The sequence below is a fragment of the Aulonocara sp. 'chitande type north' Nkhata Bay genome, linkage group LG2 (assembly GCF_057382095.1).
Source record: "Aulonocara sp. 'chitande type north' Nkhata Bay isolate Kocher_YH1m ecotype deep benthic linkage group LG2, A_spYH_male_GT1.1, whole genome shotgun sequence".
Lineage (NCBI taxonomy): Eukaryota > Metazoa > Chordata > Actinopteri > Cichliformes > Cichlidae > Aulonocara > Aulonocara sp. 'chitande type north' Nkhata Bay.
Window position 1 is genome coordinate 18,776,943 of NC_141345.1, and position 27,553 is coordinate 18,804,495.

Genomic DNA, 27,553 nt, shown 5'->3' on the forward strand with positions numbered 1-27,553 from the left:
CTACATTTTTGGGAATCCATCCCTTACCAGCACAACAACAACCACACAAGCTCTGCTCTTCTGTGTGGGACGGCGTCTTCTTCTTTTCCTTTTCCTCCACAGCCCTTTCCTTTTATATGAACGGAAACACGATATTCTGCAGCCCCAGCCAGAAAACCTGACACAGCTATAGCAGACCATACTGTATCTCCCGCTGCTGTAGAAGGACTACTCCAGCGGCAGAACACTGGCGAGCCTCACAGAAAGATGACTCATCAGCATTTGTTTTGATTTTAAACACCCACACCGGAGGACTTTCCTCTATGTATGTGCGCGTGTGAGCGCATGATGCATCTCCAAGGGTGTGTGCAGACGCAGTGGATGCGTTAAGCGTGGCGCGCTCCAATCTGGGCTTGTTTCTGAGTCCTCTTTCAGCCACACGGTATCGGCAGCTTGCTGATGCATACATTGACAGGAAAATGAATGAATAAGGCAGCTCACTTTTCCTGCAGTAATCCCTCTTACCTCTCCGCGTGCGCTAATGTATTGGAACGATCTCGATGTAAATGGTGGGGTGTCACATTTGATTCAGCGCGAGGCTGCTTTGGGTGACTATAGACTGTAGTCTGTGTTCAGATGGAGGGAAGATTCCAGCTCACTAATGTGTAGTAGTGTGATCTTATTAAAGAGCTCCTCTCAATGTTATGTGGTAGATTAAGTCTCCTGGAGTGTTAAGGACCATGTTTAGCATCATTCCATACTGTGCCTTCTGATTGCGTCTCCCGCTGGTATGGTAAGGAAGTCTGTGTTGCAGAACACTTCCCCCCGGCTCTGACTGTGTGCTTGTCGTAGTTTCAGCTGCATTAAAGATTGAAGAGACACGCGAAAACTCCTCGTGTCCTCTATTATTCACAAAAGAAATGCTGAGGTGAAAGCGTCACGTATGGGCACCGATGCTGCGAAGCATAGGATAGGATAGATAGATATGCGCGCACGCTGACACGGGCATGGATACAAAAACTCTGGAGCAGCAGCTTTAAAGTGGGGCATCCGTAGTCATGGAAACCAGATCTGATCATGTTGGGAGTCACGGCACATGTCATAAGATGGGGAAGCAGCAACACGCACACGCAGATGCCCAGCGCACATCCAGACTCGTGTAGACCCATGCCGCATATTCACATGTTTCCCCTCCGCCTGCTTCATTGCCTCGAGTTAGGGACAGATAGAGAGAAGAGACCGCGGGGACATGAATTCAGAGATCGGGAGGCCCAAAGCGAAATGAAAGAAAGGCTGAGGAGCCTAAGATGGGGGAGGAAATGAGGGTGCGTGAAAAGGGAATGCTGGGCATGATGGCGAAAGGGAGAAGCGGTTTCAGAGCGGGGTGTAGAATAGGGGATGCAGTGGGCATCATATCAAAGCACCCGGTCTATCCGGCTGCTCGGACAGAGGGGCCTGTGTGTGTGTGTGTGTGTGTGTGTGTGTGTGTGTGTGTGTGTGTGTGTGTGTGTGTGTGTGTGTGTGTGTGTGTGTTCACATGTCCGTTACTGGATTGTTTTTGCACCTGTTGTTCCGGGGCTGCCGTTTTACGGCCAAACATGTTAGGATCAAATGAAGTTTTTCAACCCAGGGCCAAAGACTTCAGATGAGGTCTTATAATATACAAACGGGATCACTTGAAATATCTAATTAAGCCAGCAAATGTGCACTATAAAATCCTTTATGGTGCACACTAACAGCTTGCTGTGAAACGACATTCAGTTTTCTTCATTCTTTGCGCAAAAACCATTTGATTGCTGTTAATGCCTGTGAGGTAAAAAAAAAAAAAAACTTAACCGCAGTTACAGTTTTTACAGTATAAAGTTGTAGGTTTCTTTGGCAATCACAGACTCATTGGAATATAAATGCTTGAATCCAATAATTTAGAAAGCCAGCCAGGATGCTGTTGTAATGTAACAGGCTAGAGCAGATATGTCAAACTCATTTCACATCATGTGCCATACACCAATGAAAGTACATAAACTTGTACAGTTACAGAAAATGCTCTGGTAGTTTATTGCTCAGACTGTCCCGTAATGGTAAATTTTGAATATAAAGTTTTCATTAACTGAGAGAAAATATCCTTGTACTTTGGTGTAGTATGACTGGGAATAGAGGTGGAGGTCTTTATCTGTAGGAAAAGCTGTAAAACCTGTTAAAATACAGTTAAAAGTTCGATCTCTAATTCACATCTTCTAAAGCTGTCTGGTGGACTGGATTGGAGTCTATGATCATAAAGTTAGAAAGTATCCGGGCACTAAAATAAATGTCAAACAGCGACTCTTATTTTAGCTCTGTTTTGTTCTCCACCAGCTTCTTGGTAGCAGCTAAATGGCTCGTTCCCCTGCTCTCGCTGCTAACTGTGTGGCCGTGTAGAGTTAGATTTTTAACATACACCTTTTTAATCAGCTCAAAATTATTACCTGCTGTGATTGCCTCCCCCAAGCACCCCGATGTCCTTTGCAGACAGTAAATTAATCCAGATTTTATGTAAAGTTGCAGCTCAAATGTAAATGGGTTAGAACAGAGACAGTTGGGGCTCGTGAGGTAAAACTAAAGCTCATGTTAACATATTATCAGTCTTTCTATTCCAGCCTTACTGTAGTCACTTCACATTCTCTCAGGTAGGTCAGATCCTCAGAGTAAAGCGCTGCCCGTGAACTCCTCGCAGTTTTCTGGTTGACCCTGTTCTGTGAGATTGCCTCTTGGCACCTCCCTGCAAGCTGGATCTCAGAGAAGATGCCGTGGTGCACTTGAAGTGTACAGGGGAGCTAAAATGCCACAGTCATAAGAATATTCTGGCATGATGTGATGAATATTTCACAGTAGGAATATTTTTAGTGAGAGCTGTGTCTTTTCCTTGCGCTCGCCGATGCACTTACTCCGGCTCGGATCTCACAGTTGGAGGGTAAGGCAACAGGACAGGAGTCTTTGGTGCTTGTCACCACTCTTAGCCCAGGCCACAAACTGACCCAAACATTGTCTCAAAGAAGGACGAAGGTTTGACTGATTTCAGCTGACATTAACAGCCAGGCAGTGGAGCCTGTTTTCCGCAAGTTGTTGGTTTTTTTCCAATTTGAGGCAAACTCAACTCTAAGAACAAGAACTCTTCAACAAGCTTTCAGCCATAGTGGAAGGCATGTACAGGCTACTGTGTTAGTATTTGTGTGCTTAATGTGTGTGCGCGATCCTTAGCTTAGTATCAGTGCAAGGTCTTGAGGGGAAGCAACTGCTGATCGCTCACTTCTGCTCGGAGGCCTATCTCTCCCTTTGGTTGCCTGGCAACCCTTGTGTTTCTGAACGGGAGGGGTTTATTTTGCCCAGGAAAGAGGAAAAGATTGGAGGGAACCGCATGAAATGTGGATGAAGCTGTCAACATGAGATGCTTGCTCAAGGCTTAGCACTCTGGGATTCAGGGATGGTCAGGATCAAGGGATCCCTTAGTGCAGGGGTGGGCAATTCCAGGCCCCGAGGGCCGGTGTCCTGCAGGTTTTAGATCTCACCTTTGGTCAACACACCTGAATCACATGATTAGTGTGTTACCAGGCCTCTGGAGAACTTCAGGACATGTTGAGGAGCTAATTTAGCCATTTAAATCAGCTGTGTTGGTTCAAAAACACATCTAAAACCTGCAGGGACACCGGCCCTCGAGGCCTGGAGTTGCCCACCGCTGCCTTAGTGTTTCCTATAGGGATCTATTTAACGCACAAACAACACAGGGCCTTTGACTTGAGGTTATAAAAACATAACTGCGCTTGCTACATTCATATTTTAAAAACAATAGACAAATGTGTCAATCAGTTAATCTCACAGTAATTTTAAGAATAAAAATTAAAACTATTCAGAACCTACAGTCATATTACTAAAATCTATATCTCTCCCTGTCGGACTGCATATTCTCTTCCAGCTGAATGTTTTGAGTACTGCACGTCTAAAAGAGAGAAAAGAGAAAATGGCCTTGCAGGCAACACAGCATAAAAAAAAACAAGTACAGAGAAAAATATTTACAGAAGCTGCCAAGCAGACACCTTTTGAAGCAGTGTCTGCTGATAATGGTAATATACTCAAACATAACAGAAAATTAGCATTTTGAGTGACCGCTGGAACCTGTCTTAATTAGCCCTGAGATCTTGGGTTTGGTCTTCTCTTTGCTATTGATGTCTGTGCCGTGTCATCATGCCAAGAATTAAAAAGTCTTTGGAGAAAAAGCTGTGGATGCTTATGAGTCTGGGAAAGGATTTTTAAAAAATCTCAGAAGTATTTGAAATAATTACACTTTAAAGAAAGTCGTTTGAAGCAACTGCGAATTTGGGAGCGGCCAAGGAGCGACCCTTTTAATGCAAATTTCACCACAGGATGTGCAGCTTGCTCTCCTGACTCCTGTGACAATGTGAAGGTTAGCAGTTGGGTCAGGAACCAAACCCATATTTTGCATATTGTTGTGAACAAACAGGCAAAGAGCAGGCATCTGTATGTGCTTTGTAAAGGCAAATCAAAGATGGTTGGCCTCTTTAACAGTAGATGTGTTTGGCAGGATTTTTTAGGATAACAGTTTTAAAAACATGGACAAATCCACCAAAGAATGGCTCAAAAACAAAAAATGGACGCTATTAAATGATAAAGAGGACAATAGAATCCTGCTGAAATGTTGTCGGGGGATTTAATCCAGGCAACATATCCAAGAAAACCCTGCTGGAACTGACAGCAATCAGCAATTTGTGCTGAAAAGTGGATAAAGATTTTAGCAAGACCATGACAGAGAGCAGTGGATTAAATAAAAGACGCCATAGAGGTGCTGATTTTCTGCTCTGAAGAATGCCACACCTCAGGGTTTTAATGGTTACAAAGAGTCCAGTACTAGTAATATACATGAATAGCATACATGCAAAACTACTGTAATACTACCAATATTTCCTGTCCTGTCTCCTCTTGTAGTTCAGTAATAATTCATTTAAAAAAAAAACCTTCTAAGTCTGATCATCCAGAAGTGAGAAGCGCTGCTCAGACTCTAGTTCACAACCTTTCACGGGAGAATTTATGCTGTTGTGAATACTCGGGATGTCATTTTATGTCAGGCTGCAGGCAGTAGCCTTGATTTGAAAAGAAAAAAAATACTATCGATCAAAACTGTCTGAGAAGTCACACTGTTGACAGTTGACACATTTCTGTTACCAGATGTCATCTGAGGTGCAGAAATCAGAGACGTTACGAGCGATGCTGAGACTCAGCAACTACAGTTCCTGAACTGTGTCGGGCAAATAAACAACAGTTACTGGAAAGACACTGAGTGGCCTGAGCCCACTGGAGAATAATTACAAATAAGCTATGATAAAACATCTTATTCCTTTGAATATTTCCCAGAGGGTACGAGAACAAGCTTATGACTATGAAAGACATTTCACATTCAAAATTGCTTTTTGTGTATTTCGGTTTGTCCTGCACAGGAGAGTGAGGTCAGTTTTCATATTTTCTGAACACTGCAAACTGTCTGAGGATGCAGTGACTGCATCTCACACACTCGCTGTGGCGCAGTTGTGTCATCTGAGTATACAACATTTTAATATCATTAACGATGTGGTGAGGTTATGGTGCTGAGAAAGCTCGTCTCTTATAGCGCTTGTTCGTGGCAGCGTTTGTGCGCCATGTGCTATTTCCAGCTGGCACATGAACTCGGCAGATGAACCCGGATCAGCTGTTTGTCCTCTAGGGGGGGGAAAGCATTCTGGCTCATCTGATTGGCTAGCAGCTGTGTGTCACTCTGTGGATGTATGCGTGCGTTTTAATGCATATGCGAGTGCGAGCGTGTGTAAGTGCATATATTTGAAAAAAAAAAATCTCCTTACAATGTGTGTGCATAATCTCTTTGCATCTAAATGTGTGTGTGTTGCAGAGGTGGGAAATACTATAGCTATGGTATAGTAGGTGGTTTTCCCCAGGAGGCGCTCTTAGTCAGCCTGGACCTCTGATTCTTCATTCATCACATCTCCATATAATTTACAGTACTGTGATTATAATCCTTATGCACTTCAAGCACAATGAGTTGGCTTTAAAAAAATTTATTTATCGATTAGTCCAGAATAAAAAAACAAATCTAATCAAAAATTGATTTACGCAATTATTCCATTAGGTTGAGAGTTTTTTGGGATACTTGGCAGGGAGAGTGTCCAAGCGTCTTGTGTGGATTTAGGCTGTCTCGGTGTCTTCTCCTTCTTCGTGTAATCCCGGACAGAGATAATCTTAAGTGCCTAAAACTCTTTCTTCCACCCTCAAACGATCTTAAACGTGCAATGAAGATATTACACTGTCACCAGAAATCTCATTCGCGTCGTGATGGAATAAGCTATAAAGGGGCCCGATTGCATCACGTGGTCCCTATTAAAATGTGTTTCCCTTGCGCCGGAAGGAGAAATGGGGAAGGACAAGGGCACGGAGGGAGTGGCAGAAAAAGAGAGGTATTAGTTGGAGAGGAAGGCTCACCTTTCTTGTGGACATAAAGACTTCCATCTGTGAGATAGCCAGCACAGTTTTTTCTTCCCTCGCCTCTCACAGTGAGGGTCAGGAGTAAAATATTCAGGCACCCTATTTATTAGCTGCAGGCTGTCTTTCTGCTTTATCTCCATGTTCTCTACTTCTAAAGCTGGCGGCCGGCTAAAGGAGACTGCAGAGCGAGTCCACTTGTGCGTGTCTCTGCCAGCTCTGGTGATGATTTATGAGACTGTACTAGACTGTCTTACCACAGCAATGAACAGGGTGTATTCAAAGAAAAACTAAAGCTAATTTGAATATAATACTAGAATATAGCACTGCACTTGGCCTTACTCAAGCATTTGTCAACAAGAGCAGTCTTGTAAAACAAATGGAGTTTCTTGTAATTTTTAAAGTGGCCTTTAGTAATAGTTCTCCAGCTGTTCTGAAGCTCTTTTCAAGGTTTTTCTTTAGGCATTGGCTGCTTTTTCACTCATTTAAACTCCAGTTCTTATATTTGACCATTTTCAGAGGGATGTTTTTTCAGTTTGTTTGTTAAGCCACATAACAGTGACCAATGAATCATTCGAGGATAAAAAGAAACTGTCACGGCTGCCGGCGTGAGCCGTGTGGTGTAGGAGGAAAAGAACCCAAAATGCAGGCAGTTGACTGGTGATGAGAATGAAGTTTTATTTGCAGAAGTGGAGCGACTGAACAGGTAGTGAGACAAGACGAATAACTGAAAAAACCTAGACTGGGAAAACTAAATAACAAACCTAAGCATGAAACGGGGAGCAGACAATGCAGAGAGCCATAGTTACACCGAGAAACACAGACGATCCGACGATGAACAGAAGCCAACACACACTATAAATACACACTAGGTAATGAGGAGATGACATGCAGGGGTGGACACAGCTGATACTAATGGACATGATGAAAGGCAGACCTACAAAGTAAAACCGGAAACACCCAGACTGTTTTGCAACAAAAACACAGGGACCTGAACGGAGCACAGAGGTAGGGATAATAAACACGACAACCAACCCAAAGAATTAATACAGAATCAGAATAAACACCAAACACAAGATGAACCCAAAAAGAAACACAAAACGCTGGGTCAACGACCCAGGATCATGACAGAAACAACTCAAAGGGCAAACCAGCACTGCATCTAAACACAGCAGACAACTTAGCAAAGTGTTAAACTGTAATGCAAAGACATACAATTTCTTTAGCTGAATCTTTAAAAACTGCCAAACGCAGGAAATAGTATTTTTGCACCAACACTGTGATTCCCAAAGAACTAAAACTTGTCATGTTTGGCATACTTTTGTGCAGTGTGAAAAAAAATTTCAGGAAAGTGGAGAAGTCGAAAAAGCTGCAGGCCAAAAAGAAATGTGCATCAGTTGAACAGTATCTGAAATTCGTGCACATTCTTAAGAAACAAGAAAAAATCCAGTGAAGACCTGACGGAGGACCAAAAGATGCATCTGGCCCTTCAGTTGTTCCATTTACTGTTGTACTGATCAGAAATGGTCTCTGTGGAGGAGGAGGGAGAAACAGGCTGAGGCATGCCAGATTACACAAGAACACCACTGAAAATAAGTGGCAACAGGTCTGATATATCGATGAATCCAAATGTAACATTTTTGGTTCAAATCATCATGTATGTATGGTCAAGGTAGAGGCATGACAGTGAGTGTTTGCAGCCATCTATAAAAAACAGGATGGAGGCTCTGTCATGGTTTGGGATGCATTTCAGTCAGTGGTGTTGGAGATCTTGTCAGAATTGATGAAATTATGAGCGCAGAAATTAATGAATGAATGAATCTCACTGGCAACAGCTTCACTTTTCAGCACGGCAATGACCCCAAACACACTAACGATGCAGTAAAAGCATTACTGGAAAGAAAAACACACCAATCCATGACACTATCAATCATGGACTCACCAGCCCAGAGCTCTGACCTCAACATTATTGAAGCAGTGTGGGATCATCTTTATAGAGAACAGAACAGAACACAGCCAACAGCCAAAGAAAAGCTTTGAACGTTCTTCAAGAAGCCTGGAGAATTATTCCTGAAGACGACTTAGAAATGACAAGAAAGTTTGCCTGGGAGAGTTCAGGCTGTGATGAAGAGTAAAGGTTGTCAAATCAAATATTGACTCATACAAACTGGGTTTTTTTGTTTGTTTTTTTACCTTACATATCCTGTATTTTAATTATTTTAATTTCCTATATTCCTAGCAAAATGGAGAGAAATAGTTCAAAACAGTTTACACACCATCTAATATGTCTAACCTGGCCATGTCTTATATCTTAAAGGTGTATCAAATGTTTTGCATTTAATGTTATAATTTCTTAAGATTTTTTCTAAAAAGCCATAAATATTTTTTTATTTAGAATAGAATAATCCTTTAAATGTCCCACTAGAGGAAATTTGGTTGTAACAGCAGCAAAAGAAAAGCACATATACAAACAGAACAGGACACCGAAAACAAACACACACAATTTTTACAGAAAAAAAATATTTACATGATGGACAATAGTTACAAAAACAGAGTACTGTACAGTTATTAAGATTAAAGTACAGATAAAAGTGGCAAAACCAGGTTGTAGTGTGCAGACAGAGCAGGCTACTGGAAGACGTTTAAATAGAATATTTAGAAAAAAGTACAGATTATGGATTGTACCTGTGCATTAAAAAGTAAACGGGTAACTTCCAATAAGTTCGTATATATAAAATGAGAAAAATAACAAGTTATAACAGTAGTAGTTGTTCGGTTGAATTTGAAAGCATGAATTGTTTAAAACAGGAATACACAACTGGTAGAAGCACCAGTACCTCAATTTTGTATTGTGTGCAACATAATAATTATAATATAGTACTTGAATAACGGTATTGATGTGTACTAATATTGCCTATATGAAAACAAATCCTCATACGCACCTAATTCATGTGCAGACTAAGTTATCACACAAGCCTTCCACGTTGCAACACTGTATCATTACCTGTGAAACACATGCTTACATGTGGGCCATTAGGGCTTTTCCACGGGGAACTTATTCTATTAAACAGTTTCCACTTGTGTTGCTACCGGTGTCACTGATGTGTTGCTTTTGAAATGGCTCTGCTGTGCTATATGTAACAACACTTTGTCTGCATGTCACTCAGAGCAACAGCAGGCTTTTTCCCCCCGTTCTGGTATCTCCCATGGCACACGAAGACCAAGAGATATCTCGCTCGAGTGTGTGTACTCTATATACGCATGTGTGGTGACTTTGTTGAGGTGCTACCGCACTGTCTGCTCTTAAGCTTTGCATCCCTCGGGCATCAGTGTTTTCCTCACAGCTCTGCTAGGCTTTAACAACGGGCATCCACAGAGGTGTCAAGACCCTGAAGAGCAACACTAGCTGTAATTGCATTGTGTTTGAAGTCCATGCTCATAGGGGGAGTGAGTGTACCTTATGTGTTTAACTGTGGTTCTGTGCATGTGTGTGCGCATGGATTTGCTTACTCTTGTGCAACTTTTTTGCTCTGTGTTTGCTCGTTTTGGAGCGGGCTCGTTCATTAGATCTGTGGGGAGATGCGCCTTTTTTGCTGACTATATTTGAATCAAAGCCAGAGGCTCTTACCGATCAATTGTATCCACCACGCCTATGTGCAGCTGATTGGCTCTGTGCAAAGCAGGAAGCCACAGCGTAACAGCAGCAAGTCATACGTCGATTTATTGTTCGCATCTTCCTCGTTTTCTTTCGAATGGCTCTTTAATTATGCAAAATATGTGTGAAATAGATTCTTTTCGCGCTAAAATCTCTTTTATTGCCTCTTGAATGTTAAAAGCAGTGGTGAGAAAAGACTTTTTTTTCCTCATCAAGCTTATCATCCCGTACAGAAAAGGTGTACCAACAGATGTGTTTTCTAGTTGTCAGTAAGTTGCTCATAGATCAGTCAGAGCTCCTGGCTTGAGGCTGCTGTTTATCTTTACTTTCTATTTGGCAGGCACAATTTGCATGTTTTTATGCCTGACTACAGTGTTGCATCAAAGTAAGCCAGGATTCGGTCTCGGGAAAGGAGCTCATTCTTGTGTCAGTCAGTCATGTCTGGGACAATATTTCCTAATCGTGTTTTCCGTCTTTGTCTCAGAGCAGAAAGCCTTCTAAATCACTGATTGAAGCCAATATAAATATTTTTCTATATACAGCTGCGCAAAGTGATAGACGACAGATACATCAACACATCCTAATCTGTGTCTGTCTCCACTCTCCTTAGGTCTGGATGACTGTCTCCAGCAGTACATCAAGAGTTTCGAGCGGGAGCAGATGGGAGGAGAGCAGCTGCTTCACATCACCCATCAGGAGCTGGAGGAGCTGGGTGTCACCAGGATAGGACACCAGGAGCTCATCCTGGAAGCCGTGGACCTCCTCTGCGCCCTGGTCAGCCTATGATTTTAAATGCACAGTACTGGATGGAGTGATGGTCAACAAGCTCCTAGATATGCTTGTTATCTTCTTTTATAGCTATTAGTTAGTTATAGTTATTGCTGAGATAAAATAAGCTTAAAAATACACTCATTAGTCATTTTTTCAGGCACACGCGTTCAACTGCTCTTTAAGGAAAACATCTACATATAAAGATGAAAGCATGGCTCCATCCTGCCTTGTATCAAAGGTTCAGGCTGGCGGTGGTGTAATGGTGTGGGGAATATCCAAGGAGCTGGGAAAGAAAGCCACTGGACTTCTCTAAGTTTCTTGCTTAAACTGTAAAAAGTCCAGGCGCTTTCTTTCCAAGCTCCTTAGACTACCATTACTGGGATGACGGAGAACCTACACAGACCGTGTGGGGAATATTTCCTTAGCACCAACTGAGCCATCCCATGTGCATCCCTTTGTGACCACAGCGTCCACAGTGTGACCACAGTGATGGCTGCTTTGTCATGTCACAAAGCTCAGATCTTCTCAAGCTGGTTTCTTGAACATGTCAGTGAGTTCACGGCACTCAATTGGCCTCTAAAGTCAGCAGATCTCAATCTGGTAGAGCATCTTTGGGATGTGGTGGAATGGGAGTTTGACTTTATGGATGTGAAGCCAACTAATGTGAACCAACTGTGTGATGCTGTCGTGTTAATATTGACCAAAATCTCTGAGGAATGTCTCCAGCACCTTGTTGAATTTGTGCCTCGAAGTTAAGGCAGTTCTGCAGGCAGAAGTGGTTTCAGTCTGGTGTACCTAATAAGGTGACTGGTGAGTGTATGTATGTGTATATATGATAGGTGAACATTTCACCAAAGAACAATCATTGTCTAGTGCATAAAACATATGGAAAATCTGTTAAAATCAACTCATTTAAAGGTTTCGGGTTCATTGATTAGCCACCATGTCAACAACCATCCTGTAACGACATGTAGATGGATTTGACAAAGTCAGGGAGCACTATGAACTACTGCACCTGTTTGGATACCACAATGTATTATAGTTTCTTCTGGTTTTGTTTAGATATATAAAATAATACATTATCTAGATATATGAGATATCAAGTAAACTGCTGTTTTTTGTTAGGATAAAGTTATTGTATCCTGTTAAAGGTTTTAAACCATAGCTGGTTCTAGTGTTGAAGCTGATTTTTAAAAAGTACATTATGTGCAAGTAGGTTTTACAAGAAGATATTTGCTCCTTTTTCCCAGTTACTTTAAGATGTGACTATGAGTTTTCTTCTTTTATAACTCACAGAAATACTAACAGGTTCAAAGGTATATATGTTGTTTTTTGTTTATTTTCCTCCACCAGTTATTGATATTGGCTTAAGAAATGACTGAAAAAAAAAGAAAATCATTCAGGCCTCGCTTTGTGTGTACTTCCTCGGTCATTGCTGACTGTATGTGCAGCGGCCCTGCCCGGGATTAGAGAATTAGGGAGAATTAGGTGCTACTCTCCCAGAGAGAGAAAGCGAGGGTGAGAGGGAATGGGAGAGAGAGAGAGAATGTAGAAAGAGTATGCAGGATGCACCTTATCTCCCATGCACACATGGGTGGATTAGTTGGGGCTGTTTGAATGTGTGTGTCAGTGTGTGTGTGTGTGTGTGTGTGTGTGTGCATACATGGTCGTGTGTGTGTGTGCTAATCAGCACCTCTTCTCATTCAAATGTTCCAGTATGGGAATGAGAGTCCAGCAGTAGCGATCACCATATGTCCGGAAATTTCTCACGGACATAAATTCTGAGTATCAGACAAAATGAGCCACTGAAGCTACCGCTGTGAGTACTTTTACTTTTTATTTGTTTGGCGTCATTCCGATCAGTTGCACTGATAATTAGTGAGACTGATGAATGGGTCAGCGTCTGATGGGAAAGCACACACAGTCAGGCATGTTTAAATATAGCCCACATTTACCCGTTTTTATAGTGTACTTAAAAACAGCACAGAAATATTATCCAAACTGACAATTGTAATGCTAAGACTACAAACAGGCTGCATTGTGCACACACAGTTTTTTTTATGTTCAGAGGGATTAGTACCAACATTTTTTGGTATGTTTAGAAAATCTGGGTAATCTGTTGGCAGGTGTACAGCTTGTCTGATCATGCCACTGCTCATTCCTTGCCCAGTCTCTCTTGCAGGGACGTCGTTATGATTCCAATTATTTTGGCTAATAAAAAAGAATAAATAAACCCATATTAAACCCAATAAATCCAAATCTTTAAAAAAAAACATATTTAGTGAGGAAAAACTTGAGTGCCACAGCTCTGTGGTTCATGTAGATCCTGAATATTTGGACGATAAAAGGAAATGAAATGTCTGGTCATAAAGAAGAGATGAAGTTGGCTCCCATGGTTCAGCTGGGATCCCTCTCTGGTCTGTCTGTTGATCTTGATCAGTGCAGGTTTCAAGAACTGACTGAGCTTTCAGTCTTGCTGTAATTGTAGAAACGTTCCTTCTTTTATGCCTGTGCAATCAAATTTTGCCCCCAGCGTGTATACTAAGTAGAATATGTGGGTAGTGAATTTTCAGCAAGCTGTGCTTGGAAATAACTTAAAAAACAAAATTACTGCTCCTTCCTAACATGAAAGACAAAGATATTGGTGCCATTAAAGTTACAGGACAAAAATACAAACAAGTTTGTTGTACTGCAGTACAACCCTCACTATTTAATAGTGAGGGTTGTACTGCAGTATACATTATGTGTTCTGCTTTAACTGATTAATTAAATCGACTTTAACAGTCAGGCTACTTAGGTAGCCTAAGTAGCTAAGGTGGCCATTTATGTGAACAGGGTTGTGGGAGCCAGGTTAATATAGCTCATATACTTCAGTATTTATATTTGTTGTTAAACTTGTTTTGTGTAATTAATAATTTAATAAGTAAATTCACGGTTATAATTGAACTAAAATTATTTTCTTGCATTCGTGTTGGCTTGGTTAAGTAAAACTGTGAATACATGTGCCTTAAAGGCTTGGTTTGTAGTTAAAATCCCGGGAGGGAGCCACACAGTTTTTCTACCGTAGTATGTTTGTTGTTGAGGATAACTTAGACCTGATTACTCCTGTAAGAAGATTTACAAGCTGTGGAATAAATTTTTGTTTGTATCTTTTCTCATCGGTGTCCCGTGGAAGTTTTTTCCTCTTCAAATAAACGTACACGAGAAAAGCACTGGAAAACTGGTCTCAGGACTATACAGGGGTGCTACTTAGATGCTACCTAAGTACCACCCTGCACCTGCTTTATCCTGCACTACCTAACGTTTGCCCTTTGTATCCTGTAAAAAAACATCCATCAGATCTAAACCATCAGCCTTATATAGGTGTGATATTAGCTCAGGATTTATCCCAAGGACAGCGATGCACTCCGGCTATCTGCGTGACAACTCACCTGTCTAAAAAGTTAAAAAGTGCATAGTATACATAGCCTTTAGGTTCTGACCTAACTCTCTCTAATTTTGTGGGTGGGGAATAATTAATAATTAAAGCTATTTAATTACATGAGTAAGTGTGTGTAACTACCTCTCTTCATTTGGAGACACCTGTGGGAGGATCCTGGTGCTGTCTGGTGCTACAGGTACTTCATAAACTCAGAGGAAAGACTTCCACAAACAGCTTTAAGCAACAAATCAAACCTTAGCTCCTGTAAATTTTTTTGTCTGAACGGCTAAATTCATTAGGCCGTCTGGTGAGTCATGTCACTCCGACTTGTTGGAGACTCTTTTTTTTCAGTTTGTTATAAATGTGAAATTGTAGAGCAAATGACAGAAGCAAGAGTGACTATTTACTGAATGTGTCTGTGGTTTGAAAGATTTGTGTGAACTAAAGGCTGAGAAACTGTCCACTGGAAAACAAACATGTCAGTGAGAGCTTTTATCACAATCATCTATCACTTTTGCTCTTCATTAAGGAATTTCTTTCTCACTGTAACATGAGATAAGTTTTGGACTGAGCACGTATCTGTGTATTGAAACAGCGGCAGCCATGAAAGATTCTCACTTTGACACTTTGGGTGAGTTTATGAGATTGATTGTGATTAGCTTTTCGTAACTTAACAATTAAAGTTGTTTTGTCATAATCTTCACTGATAATACATATTTTTTCTTTTTGTTTCTAACTCTCCAAATCTGCTTTTTGTCATTTCCTTTATTCTACTTTCATCTCTCCCTGCACCTCTTTCATTTGTGGGTCCTTCTCAGTGCTATCTTGTGACTGCAAAACAAAGTTAGTTGCAACATTTATTTCTTACCATGCTTACCAGCTCATGCTTGGTGTATTACTTGGTCTTTTAACTGTTTACCAAGTAGTTTGGAATAGACTTACAAAAGGGGCCATTACAAACAAATCAAGCTATATGTAGCTCTGTTTTTAAACATTTATTTAACTCACTGAACTGTAAATAGATGTCCCTGACAATCAAGGTTAAAAAAAAATCACCGTTATATTAAATGCAGTGCTCAACAGTCACAAAAATTACAGCAGGACTTATTTTGAAGAGATGCAAAAAGCCTGCAGTAAAAATATAAAATTCATTGGTTGCACAGAATCCATCTGACTAATTTGAGCATTGAGGCCAAATCTTTTTGCAGAAAGCAACATGGGCACGATGGATATATTCTTTCTATGATTGATAGACATTCTACATTTTGGTGCAAGCATAGCGCAAAAGCTTTGACCGAGGAATCTGCAGCTGAGCAATACTTTACTTTTCAACAGGGTTTTATAGTTAAGTCCCTCTTTTACCCAAACATGTCATAAATGATGTGTGATTGTGACTCAGTGTACGAACAATAGCAGAAATACCAGCATAGCAAAGAGGCCACTCCAAACATGGCTGCTATGGTAACCACATTGACATGAATGGCAGGGGGTGGGGTGGATGGGTGGTACTCTAATGGCATCGCTCTCTTACTGTATTGATCTGGCACACTCTCTCCATCACACACACTCACACACACACACGCAAGCATTGCTAAAATTACTTCTCTCTTTCTCCAAAGTCAAAGTCATTCATGCGCTTTTATTCCCCTGCTTCATCTCAAGCGCTCTGTAGCCTGCAAAGAGCAGCACACAGCTCTAGACTGAATCATATGACAGCCTAATTACAGCTGTGCAAACACATTCACTCTATGTACATGCATGCATCTGCATTCGCACAGGAGATTATCCAGAACACAGTGTATGCATGACCCAGTTTCAGCAAGATGCATAGCTGGGTACGGTCTCTGTTCGTCTCGCTCCCCCCTTCTTGTCTTCTGCCTCTTTACTTCTTTAGTTGCCTCATCTCTCTCTTTCTCTCTCTCTGCTGCCACTGTGAAACCCTCCATCCTTTGTAGTCACTGTGGTCGTGACTGTGTAGAATAGATCTAGAGGCAGAGGAGGAATAGATACGTCTAGCTCAGCCTGTGGATCTGACTACACAAGGAGGCGCGTGTGTGTGTGTGTGTGTGTGTGTGTGTGTGTGTGTGTGTGTGTGTGTGTGTGTGTGTGTGTGTGTGTGTGTGTGTGTGTGTGTGTGTGTGTGTGGCATTTATGTCAGCAGGAATCAGGCTCCGTCATACAGGACATGACTTGAGGTGCCTTGGGATGCTGAGCACAGTGTGGATTAGTGGATGTGTGTATGTGTGTTTGTTTATTTAAAAGGGTCCCAGTGCAGTAATGGGCTACTCAGCCAGCTCAGTGTTTTTCTATTAGTGCAGTTAGTGGCTGTATGAATGATTATTAGTAATTCCCAGATGACATTTTTAAATTTCATGTAAAAAGACATGTAAAAAGACTTTTCACAGACATCTCTGCAACCCAGTGAAAAACTAAATACACTTTGAGAAACATCTCAGACTCTACAGGCCTCAGTTAGCGTGCTGAGTGTAAAAGCTGATGACAGTACAAAGCCTTTTCTTTCATATACATTTTCTACATGGGAGTGGGGGAATAAAGATGAGATGTGTTGCACAGTGCCACATTTGGCAAAACAGCTCATACCAACTGTCGAGCATGGCAGTGGAGGGTGATGATTTCAGCTTGGTCTGCAGTGACAGCATCTGGGCACCTGACTGAAATCTGACCATGAGCTCATCAAAGAATTCTAGAGTCAGGTGTGACTCTAGAAAGTGACAGCATTTGTCTGACAGTAAAATGTTAGCTAATCGTGGGTTATGCAACAGAAAATTGATATCAAGTGCAGCAGTAAATCTACAATAGAATTAAAATATAGATTAAAAAAATAAAAGCATTTCAAAATCCAGACCTCAACCTGAGTGAAATGCTCTGGCTGGACCTTAAGAGAACTAAATGAACGAAGTGAAACGAGGTTGTGATAAAGAGAGGGCCAATCGTCCACAATGATGTGAGAAACTGATAAAGTATTCATTCAGAGATATCAGATGATACAGTTATTCACTGACTGTATATCATGTCTGTTATACAGATAAAGTATATTGGACTAAAATACAGACTAGCAGAAGGTGATAGCTAGCCTCACTATTCTTGAACAGAACAAAAATATGCATGTCAGTGCCTCTAGCTAGTCAGGTTAGCTTAACTTGGGAAAAAGCTAGCATGATTTTATCCAGAGTTTTTAAAAAAAATCAGCAACCCAAAACCCTATGTATATATTTCCTCTTTCCAGACCTTTTGAAATATATATATATATACATATTTAGGTTTTTGTATATATGTATATATGTATGTCTTCTAATCCCTACATTAGCTAACTTAAGTTAAGCTCCTTGCTCTTTGGCAAAGCTCCTGACTCCACAGAAGGTCGTGACGTTTTTATCCAACTTCAAATTCTCAGGATAAACATATTTTCTGATCTCAGTTTGTCTGTTTGTCCTGCAGAACTACGGACTAGAGACAGAGAACCTCCGGACTCTATCCCACAAACTCAACGCTTCAGCAAAGAACCTCCAAAATTTCATCCTCGGCAGACGGAGGGGCGGCCATTATGATGGGCGAGCTTCCCGAAGGCTACCAAATGATTTTCTCACTTCAGTGGTGGATCTAATTGGTGCAGCCAAGAACTTGCTAGCTTGGCTTGACAGGTGGGGGATAACATATGGAGATTAGATTGTTTTTGTTTTTTTTAAATTACAGTGTTAATGAATAAATGAAATTGCAAATATTAAAAAAAAAAAAACCACCAAATGCCAATATTTCTCAAAAATTGTTCAGGCAAACATTTTTTCTCTAAAATTGTTGGATGTTTTGTTTTTACACAGCAGAAACATTTCTCAGGTTATGATCCCTATTATTCTTTACTTTCTTAGGTCTCCGTTTGCCAGTGTGACAGAGTATTCATTACTGAAGAACAACATTGTGCAGCTCTGCCTAGAATTAACCACCATTGTACAACAGGTGCTTTCACACACATTCCTGCAAACATCACACAATACACCATTTCCATATCCATTAAAATAAAGGTCATGATTTGAATTTAAGGGTCAACACTAGAGCAGGATTGGATTGGAGACATCAATATGTATAGAGCTTTTGTTGCCTGCAGCTGGTTTCTATAGATTTGAGCACGTGTGCAACTTACATGCATTGCCACAGGCTGTTTGCAGCATGGCTGATGGGACGAGTGGCTCTCAATAAAAGCCTTAAGCAACATTCTCATCGACTCACTGTTAGACATCATCCCTTGCCTAACTTAGGCTCTGTTGAACAGTGAACCAGAGGTCTCTCATCCCTATAATTCCCTGTCCTCCTTCTGCTTCCCCTCTGGCTCGATTCCTCATGTTAATGCACCACATTGCACACACACACACAATCACACACACACACACACACACACATACACACACACACACACACACACACACACACACACACACACACACACACATCCAGCATACTCACTCTGGTACTTTAGCCATCTCATTGTTTGGACAGAAACTATGTCTCCTCTCTTGGACCCCATTCATATCCTCCCAGTAAGAGCCTGCTTAGAGTGTGTGTGAGAGTGTGTTTGTACTTGTGCCCAGAATGAGTCCTGGAACCGAGCAGATAACACCCATCCCCTGTTACAAGGGCCAAAGAAGAGCGAGGAGAAAGAGACCACCGCAGGTCCACAATGGGCCAAATGAACATGTGGCTGCCAGGGTGCAGCGAGACAGACAAAGGTGGCAGCGCTGTCCGTACTAATGCATCAGACAGATTAATTAGCTGCTACCGTGCACATCTGGTGGATTCAGTGGGCTGCCTTCTCAGAAATGCATTACCTATCAGCTGTCGGTGAATAACACTCCGTCAAGCTTCAAATAAAGTCATTTTATAAATCCAGATATGAATTTGATGCTCCAGACCCCAGAGTAGATCTAAAACTCGTCACTCTACTGTCAAACATAATGCAGAGGGGTTGTAACAAAATAGCCAACTGCTCAGGTCCACATGCCTTCCATTTCTTCCTGTTGGGCATCTCATTTCCTTCTTTCCTCAATGTTATATTTGGACTAGAGAAAGACACTTGAGCTGGAGTGCGGATGTACACATCGATGTTTTCTTAATGTGTTCCTCTTTGTTCTTTTCTACAGGACTGCACTGTCTATGAGACAGAGAATAAAATTCTTCACGTGGTAAGTTTTTCTTATAATATCAGCGACCATTCAAAGTTGTCAGTCAGTTTTTGGGGTCAACAATGAACTTTCATGCTCAACTAGCTTTACTTCATTGTTGCACTGTCACACATGTGGTTACAGCACACATGAAACTGCAGCGCGTGGTAATCCGCATATTTCCAAGCAGCTGGCTCATTGCACAAACCTGCCATCTAGTATTTGCAAGAACAGAATTTCACATCTACCGGCAGACTTCTGCACCGGTTTTGAGAAATTAAAGCATTTAGAGAAAATCTGTGTGTGAAACAGAAAAAAAAAGTATTAGCTAAACTGGTGCATTTGAGTGCGCTTCAGTTGGACGTTTGTGTTTGTGTGTGGGCGTGTGTGGGCATGTATGTGCGTGCACTTCAGCGTACTGTTTGTTTTTGGTCGAGTGTGTGGCACAAATTTGTGCATGTTAAAGTGCAAATGAGCCCGAGGCCTTCTGAAAGCTTCAGTATGTGTGCGTGTTGTGTGTCCATGCGCGCAAATGTGTGCATCCATGACGGAGAACTGTCTGCATCCACGTGTGAAACGGACTGAGCAGCCAGTGTCTGATTTGGGTTGACAGTTGGTTTAGGACACTTCCTGCTGCCATTCAAGGTCAGGTGGAGGAAACCAAATGAAATGTTAGCAGGGGGAGCTCACAGAAAAAACTGTTGACGCATCTTTTGGCAAAGAAAACGCTCAAGGAATGCATATTTTTGCACATGCACATTGGATACTCTGTAATCCATAAGCTCTTTGGTTGAGCTGTCATTTACCTCTGCTGTTACAGCCCCAATAATGACACAGGACAATGACATCAGGCAAATTCAAATATTTAAAGGGCTCCATTGCACACGCAGTTACATGCTCACAGCCATCAGTGCCCGACTAAGGGCCGCACATGATTAAGTCTGTTATGTGCGGGAGGTTTATGTGTGAAAGAGGGAAACAGCATGAAGAGCGAGAGAGAGGAGGAGCTGTTTGTTTTTAGATCCAGCTTCCTCGCAGGCTCTTATTTACTGTGAGTTTTCCACAAAGATGAAGTGAAGGTGAGATAAACCATGCAGGCACACACAACAAACACAAATATCCAATCTTATCCCCTGTTTTTGAAACAGAATGGCACTTATATTTGGACTTGGACAAGCGCACTTGTCCCCAAAAAAGTTTTTCTATTGCACTGCTAGGTAAAAAAAAATAGGTTAGTTCTAGCCGATGTGTTATGTTGACTCGATGGAATTTTATTGTAGCTGGAAACTGAATTAGAGGGAAGAAAACAGCATATTTCTAACATTTGAATCCTAGTGACCCCTGAAATTAAAAATTATTTACTTCAAAATAACAGCAGCCAGATGTGATTCAGTATAGATGGTAACTTGGTACATTAAAGTGCGTTTCTACTCTACTAGAGCACTCAAAGCACTTTATAAAAAACAGACTATTTACTATTTATCTCCGATTGTTTAGATTTGACCTCCAGGTATAGCAGGTGGATATAAGTAGCATCTTCTCCACCACATAACCAGCAACAAGCTGGTTTATGTCTGTTTGTTACAGCTTCTACTAAAAGCTACCTGTTTCTCAGATGCAGCAAGGATGTTCGCCTCTTCAGCCTCACCCTTCTTCAGCAAGGTGCACTTAACTCACAGGTGCTTCTTCAAATTTTGAAGTAGAGCATGTTAGCGGCTGACAGCAGCTAACAGACTTATCATCACCCCAAGCAAGACTCTTTTTTTCTCTTTTTTGTCTTTTGACGCAACAATGGAGACAGTAACAGATTGACTGGAAACATCATGTTGCTCATTTCAATGCAAATGTAATCTGAGTACTGCTGCTTTGTAACATGTTACAGACAACATTGCACAAAGCTTCAAAAAAACAAGCAAAGCAATACTATAGCCTATCGTAACAATCTCTATAAATATATGATTATTCTAAAAGGAAATGCTTTAAAGGGAGTGATTCTTCAAATTCTGCTCTCATTTCGGTCTGAAGTCTTACTTACAATGCAGTCATTTCACATAACTGGGTTTACAGTTTCACTCAAGTATTCTACTGTATGCAGTTTGATTCAGACAGACATACAGTATCTAAGAGTCTCCAGTGTATAGCCAGCATGGGGATTACAGACTGTTTACTGTAGTGATAGTTGTACCTATCTCAGCTTCTGCTCAATAATGCAAAACTCACTGCTACTCTGTTCTCTTTTAGACCACGGCCTGCAGCAATCAGATGGACAAGGATAGTGTGTGTGTGTGTGTGTGTGTGTGTGTGTGTGTGTGTGTGTGTGTGTGTGTGTGTGTGTGTGTGTGTGTGTGTGTGTGAGAGAGAGGGGGAGATAGAAAAGAAGAGCTATAAGATATGAATATGTGTGAGTCTGTGTCTGATGGAGCATGAAGTGTGTATGAGTGAGTGTTTTTTGTGCATGCATGCATAAGGATGAGAGGAATTACATAAGACTGTCCTAGTTGTGTGTTTTCCCTTTCTCTTGTTTTCTCCCCCTTTCCTCCCGGACTCCCGCTCCCACCTCCCTGCCTTTCTCCTTCTTTCTCTCTCTTCCTCTTCCCTTCTCTGCCTCTCCATCTTTCGCTCTGTCTTGGTTGATACTTGCTGCAGTGTGTGTGTGAGTATGTGAGAGACCATGCATGTGCAGAGGATGCATTATGCAACCGTGCTCGGTGTGTACATGTGCATGAGATAGAAGGCGCGAGTCGATGAGGATGAAAGCACATGAGAGAATGGGAATAAGAAATGTGGTGGTGGTGCAGTTGAAGGAGGGGGATTCCACCAGAGCTTAATCCGTTTGGCAGTGTACTATGTCTGGCTTTCTGTTTGACTGCTTTTAAATCTCACGCCAGCCAGCCACATAAGTTAACCTCCCTATAATCTGTGCTCTGGTGCTGGGGAGGCGTGTCAGATCAAGGTCCAGGGTGTCAGAGCTAGAGGAGCTGAGAGTAGCCGCACTGGTGGCCTTTTTGTCTCTCTACTCGGCATTAATCCCGGGTTAGGACTATTAGTCTAATGATCAAAGAGGAGCACAAGTACAGCCCCAATATTGTCACTTGAGCTTTAGCTTGGCATGGCTCTATACACGGGATTATAAATGCACCTTTTCTCATTGTTTCTACCCCTAACCAACCTTTAAACCCACCCTCACTAAAACTCAAAATGCTGTTTTGTGCCTGAGCTGGGTATGCCATTACATAACGTGAACATGCTGGCTAGAACATAATATTACTGTATAAACATAATACTAAGCAGACAAGGCGATCTTTAAATAAGTGACTCAGAAAAAAAGATGCAGGTGTGTGTGAGAGACAGCATCACATAGCCAGCTCGCCGAAGATTCTCCACCTTTTTCTTTCACACTGAATGAATCATAGGCTGTGAGCTGTACACACACACCGTGTGTATCACATGTGTGTATACTGAAGATCTCCTCTGTTCGTTTCGTAACTGTAATCTGGTAAATGCTCATTAGGACGTAGATCAGAAGATTATTTCATACAGGGTTCATCACTGCCATGCTAGTCACAAGCATACTGTAGCTGTAGTCTGTCTTCCATGTATGCCTGTTACATTTCAGCGTGTGTGCATGTGTGCTAGCATGTGTGTATGCACTACAAAGAGATGCTATGAAGGAGGATAAGCAGGGTAACAGTGTCTGTAAACCACCTGCATTCAATCAACTAAGATTAGAAGGCAAAGATAAATGAACTTGCATGCGTGACCGAGCACACAAACAGCCTGAAATATAGTCAAGGTTTATTTAGAACAGGCAAGGTGAGGCAATGCTTTTTGTGAGTGCTGCTTGGATTGGGTAATGTTGTTTGTATTAGGAATAGGCTTTAAGTGCAGTGTGGGGAAAAAATACAGCAGTTTTACAATGTTTCTTTTTTTGCTTGTTTCATTGATATCCAGGCAAATGTTACTGATAAAAAAAACAAATGGAAACTGTGCTCTGTAATTTAGACGTTAGAAAATGTCAACTGAACACCTCAGGCTGGCTAGTACGGCTGATGTGTTGTTCTGTCTGTGACGGTGTCTTGTGGGCATGCCTGCGGGCGGACTGTGACAGGAAACAGTTTGTGCGCTGGATTGATGGAAGTGGCGACGTGGAACAATCTGATGAAATAATGTCTGTTTCACCTCCTCCAGCTAGGTCACAGCATCCCTTGCGGCCCAAAACCAATCTCAATAACTTTCTGTCTTCCTCTTTTTCTGTCTTTTTCTTTCTTCCTGTCATTTTCCCTGCTCTCTTTGCCTCCATCTTCAGTGTAAGACCTTAGCAGGGATATGCGATCACATCATCTCTCTGTCGTCAGACTCTCTGGTCTCTCAGTCTGCCCATCTGGAGGTGGTCCACCTTACCAGCATCATGCCAAACGAAGGCCTGGTGAGGACCTCTTTGAAGATGCACACAATCAAACAAACTAAGGCTGTTTTAAAACTGCATATATCAACAAGTACTTTATTTCGACAATCGATTAAATTATATTTGTACTGTGAAAGGCAACCTGTAGTTGCATAGCATCTTCTAACCTAAAAGTCTTCCAGGAAGCACTTATACAGCTCTTAATTTACATTTTCCAGGCTCCAGGTCTTGGTTTATTTTTTGCAAGTATCGTAAAACTGTAGTCTCATAGAAAGCCCAGTCAAGTAAGAGTGCAGAATTTGGACCGGCGGTTTGAGTGTTTTGGTGGTTCTTGGCTATCCGGAAACTTTGTGTTAGCCTTTCCTTTAAAATGATCCATCTGTACAGTTGAAGTCTCACAGCAAATATTTCCTAACTAGGTCTGAAGTTCTCACTTTTCAGGTCAAAGGATAAATATGCAGCACTGTGCAGAGGTCTTGAAAATGCCAAAGAAGTTCTAGACAAAAAACTTGTATCCTGCCATTGTGTGCAGTGCATCCTGGACAAAAGTCAAACTGGTAAGCCTAAAAAACTATCTACAGCAGACGAGAAGTCATGTCCTTAAGAAATAGGAAAACCTCCAGCAAAGACCTGACAGAAGACCTGAGAAATGTATCTGGTCCTTCAGCTGATCCACCAACTGCTCACTGAAGCCTCATCAGAAATGGTCTATGTGGTAGGGTGACTGTCAAGGAAGGATGTAAAACAGAGAGAAACTGATAGCAAATTACACAAGAACTGGACTGAAAATATGTGGCAACAGGTCTGATGGAGTGATGAATCCTAACTGGAAATTTCTGTTCAAGTAATTTTCAACATGTATGTACACGGTGGAGGCTCTGTCGTGGTTTAGGCTGCATTTCAAGCCATTGGTGGTGTCTTATCTATCAATCTTGTTCTTCTTCTTTGATCCCTAGCTGGCGTTAGGCCTGGATCGGCTCCTAAGCCAATACGCCAATGGTGGGTGCCAATGGATGTCGAATTTCCTTCACAACTCGTTTCCATGCATGACGATCGTTGGCGATTGTCCTGGCCTTGTCGAGATTTATTCTGCAATCTCTGACGTCATCTTCAACCTGTTTTACCCATGTTTTCTTTGGTGCTATTTGTTGGATTCTCCACTGGGTGGGTCGTTTACACCAGAAGAGTTGGTGTGGTAGTCGGCTCGCGTCCATTCGACACACATGGCCAAACCATCGCGATCTGCGTTTTTGAATTTGCTCCTCGATTGGTGGTTGGTTGTCGCACATCCGTCGGATGTCCTCATTTCGAAGGCGGTCTCGAAGTGATACTCGCAATATTTGCCGAAGGTAACGCATCTGGAAAACTTTGAGTTTGTTGAGGTCCACTTTGAGCACCGTCCACGTTTCGGATCCATAGAGTAGAATCGGCAGGATCAGTGTCCGGAAAAGGTGGATTTTGCTCGGGATGGAAATATTGGTTCGCTTCCGGTGTCTTGTCTATAAGGTGTCTGATTGGCAACAGCTTCATTTTTCAACGTGGCAATGATCCCAAACACACTTCCAGTACAGTAACAGCATACCTGTGTAGAAAATCACACAATGGACCTCTATCAGTCATGGATTGGCCTCTACAGAGCCTGGACCTCAATGTTATTAGAGCATTGTGGGATCATCTTTACAGAGAACAAAGCAAAGGGCAGTCAACGTGCAAAGAAGAGCTTTGAATGTCCTTCAGCAAGCCTAGGGAACTATTCCTGAAGACTACTTGTAGAAATTAGAATAAAGCTTGGCTAAGAGAGTTCATGCTGTATTAAACAATCAAGTTTGTCAGTATTATGCAAACTCTGTTTTTCCCTTATATTACTGTGTAAACCACTCATAAACCGGTGCACCTATTTCCCATTTATCTAGCAAAATATAAAAACACGAACGGCAGCTCAAGACTTTTGCACAGTACTGTACATATGATGTATTTCCCTGTGTACTCTTATACTAAATCCACCCTGCCTACCTGTGTTTGCTTGCGCTTCAGGGGATGTATATAAAATCAACATATGATGGACTCCATGTTATCACCGGAACCACAGAGAATGTGAGTTTTTGCTTCACTCATTTGAAAGGTTGATGCTCCACCAACCCCAATATAACACCGATTTTGTTGCCTCAGTATTCGCCTAAATTTGTTTCCATTGTCTGTTTTTGTCCTCCATTTTTTGCCTCTGCAGTCTCCAGCAGATCAGTGTAAGAAGATCCATCCAGGGGATGAGGTGATCCAAGTCAACCACCAGACAGTGGTGAGCTAAAGACCTGCCAAACACAACACTGAAGGCATAAAAAATTACAGAAAAGGTCCTTTCCATTTGTTTCCACCGTGACTGCAGTCTTTTGTTCCCATTATGTGCTATGTTAAGGAGGTGCCAAGGTACATAATATCTGCCGGCACCACCACTGCTGCCACCATGGTGCTTCCTGTCCTGTGCCTGTGTTGCTATATAGGCTAATTAGGCTAGAGGCAGGAGCAGATTATAGGGCAATTGTTAGAAGACCTTTATTCAGACCAGTGTGATTATCTGCTCACTCTTTCTGGAATTTCTTCCTATTGTCAGAAAAAAAAAACCCTGAAGGAGGCATCCTGTTTGAAATGAGAGCCCATGTTCCACTTTCATATGTGAAAAGCTGTATTCTGCCTATAACTCATCACATCAGAGAAAAGCAGAGAAATGGGCAGCCATTTTAAATGGAACGATGGCTTGTGAGGGCATGTGATTGAACGTGCCTATCTATTGCCTGTGCTGTCAGCTCGGGCACAAACAATTTGTTCCAGTGTTTATATGAGTTTTCTGAAGGGGGGAGTGTTGTGTCTGTGTGCAGACGTCTTTTGTCTGCTTTTTTCCCCATATGAATTTCCTTGTGCATCTTGATAGGTGTTGCTCATGCGAAAGCATGCATGCAGGGGCTTGGGAGCGGTTCTGATTGACATGTGAGGGAGGTAGGTGTTATCTCTGTCTCTCTCTCCTCGGGGTGACGGTGCAGATCGCACCCTGCCAGGCTCTCAGCTCCAACCCTTCATTACTCCCTCAGCTAGACCCTCACCACTCTGATACCTCACTCTGGGGTAGGAGATAAGCAGTGGGGGAAACAGAGGTGTGTGTGCGTGTACGGTGGGGGGGGCTGAAGCATTTGGGGGAGGCTGAGATGCTGAGGCAGAGCTGGGAGAGTTGGTGGGAGGGAGGAGGAAGTAAAGAGGGACTTGGGGAGAAGAGTAAGGGGATAAAAGAAAAAGAGAAGAGGGGGGAGAGACAGCAGAGGGAAGTCTCCAGTCAACACAGCTCTTCGTTCAATCCCAAATTGAGCTGCTAAAGAGTAAAGACGGATACACACCACCAGTAAACTGTAACTGTCAACAGCAATTGATAAGTTCATCTTATCAGCCTTCAAAGTTAAAATTACATTAGTGTGAATATGGATCGTACAAATTCCGTTACATTATGGAATCATCATGTAGGCCTATTAAGCAACAACGCTGCCTTCGTGTCTGTGAATGAGGGATTTTGGAGACTCACTTCAAAACAGGGAGTTGTTTTTTTTAGCTCAGCTCGTTTTCTGAGGAAAAATGTGGAATTTGCTCAA

At 42.0% G+C, this 27,553-nt stretch overlaps 1 protein-coding gene across 5 annotated transcripts in view; it reads left to right on the plus strand.

The window, feature by feature from the left end:
- LOC147337642 (connector enhancer of kinase suppressor of ras 2) overlaps positions 1-27,553 on the plus strand; it is a 66,170-nt gene that overhangs the window by 3,227 nt on the left and 35,390 nt on the right. For all 5 annotated transcript variants that reach the window (XM_086307489.1, XM_086307465.1, XM_086307461.1 and 2 more), the window contains exons 2-8: positions 10,761-10,924; positions 17,802-18,004; positions 18,230-18,317; positions 19,496-19,537; positions 23,823-23,942; positions 25,956-26,015; positions 26,149-26,217. In XM_086307489.1, the coding sequence (XP_086163615.1) occupies positions 10,761-10,924; positions 17,802-18,004; positions 18,230-18,317; positions 19,496-19,537; positions 23,823-23,942; positions 25,956-26,015; positions 26,149-26,217 (746 nt within the window). The remainder of the gene's footprint in view (positions 1-10,760; positions 10,925-17,801; positions 18,005-18,229; positions 18,318-19,495; positions 19,538-23,822; positions 23,943-25,955; positions 26,016-26,148; positions 26,218-27,553) is intronic.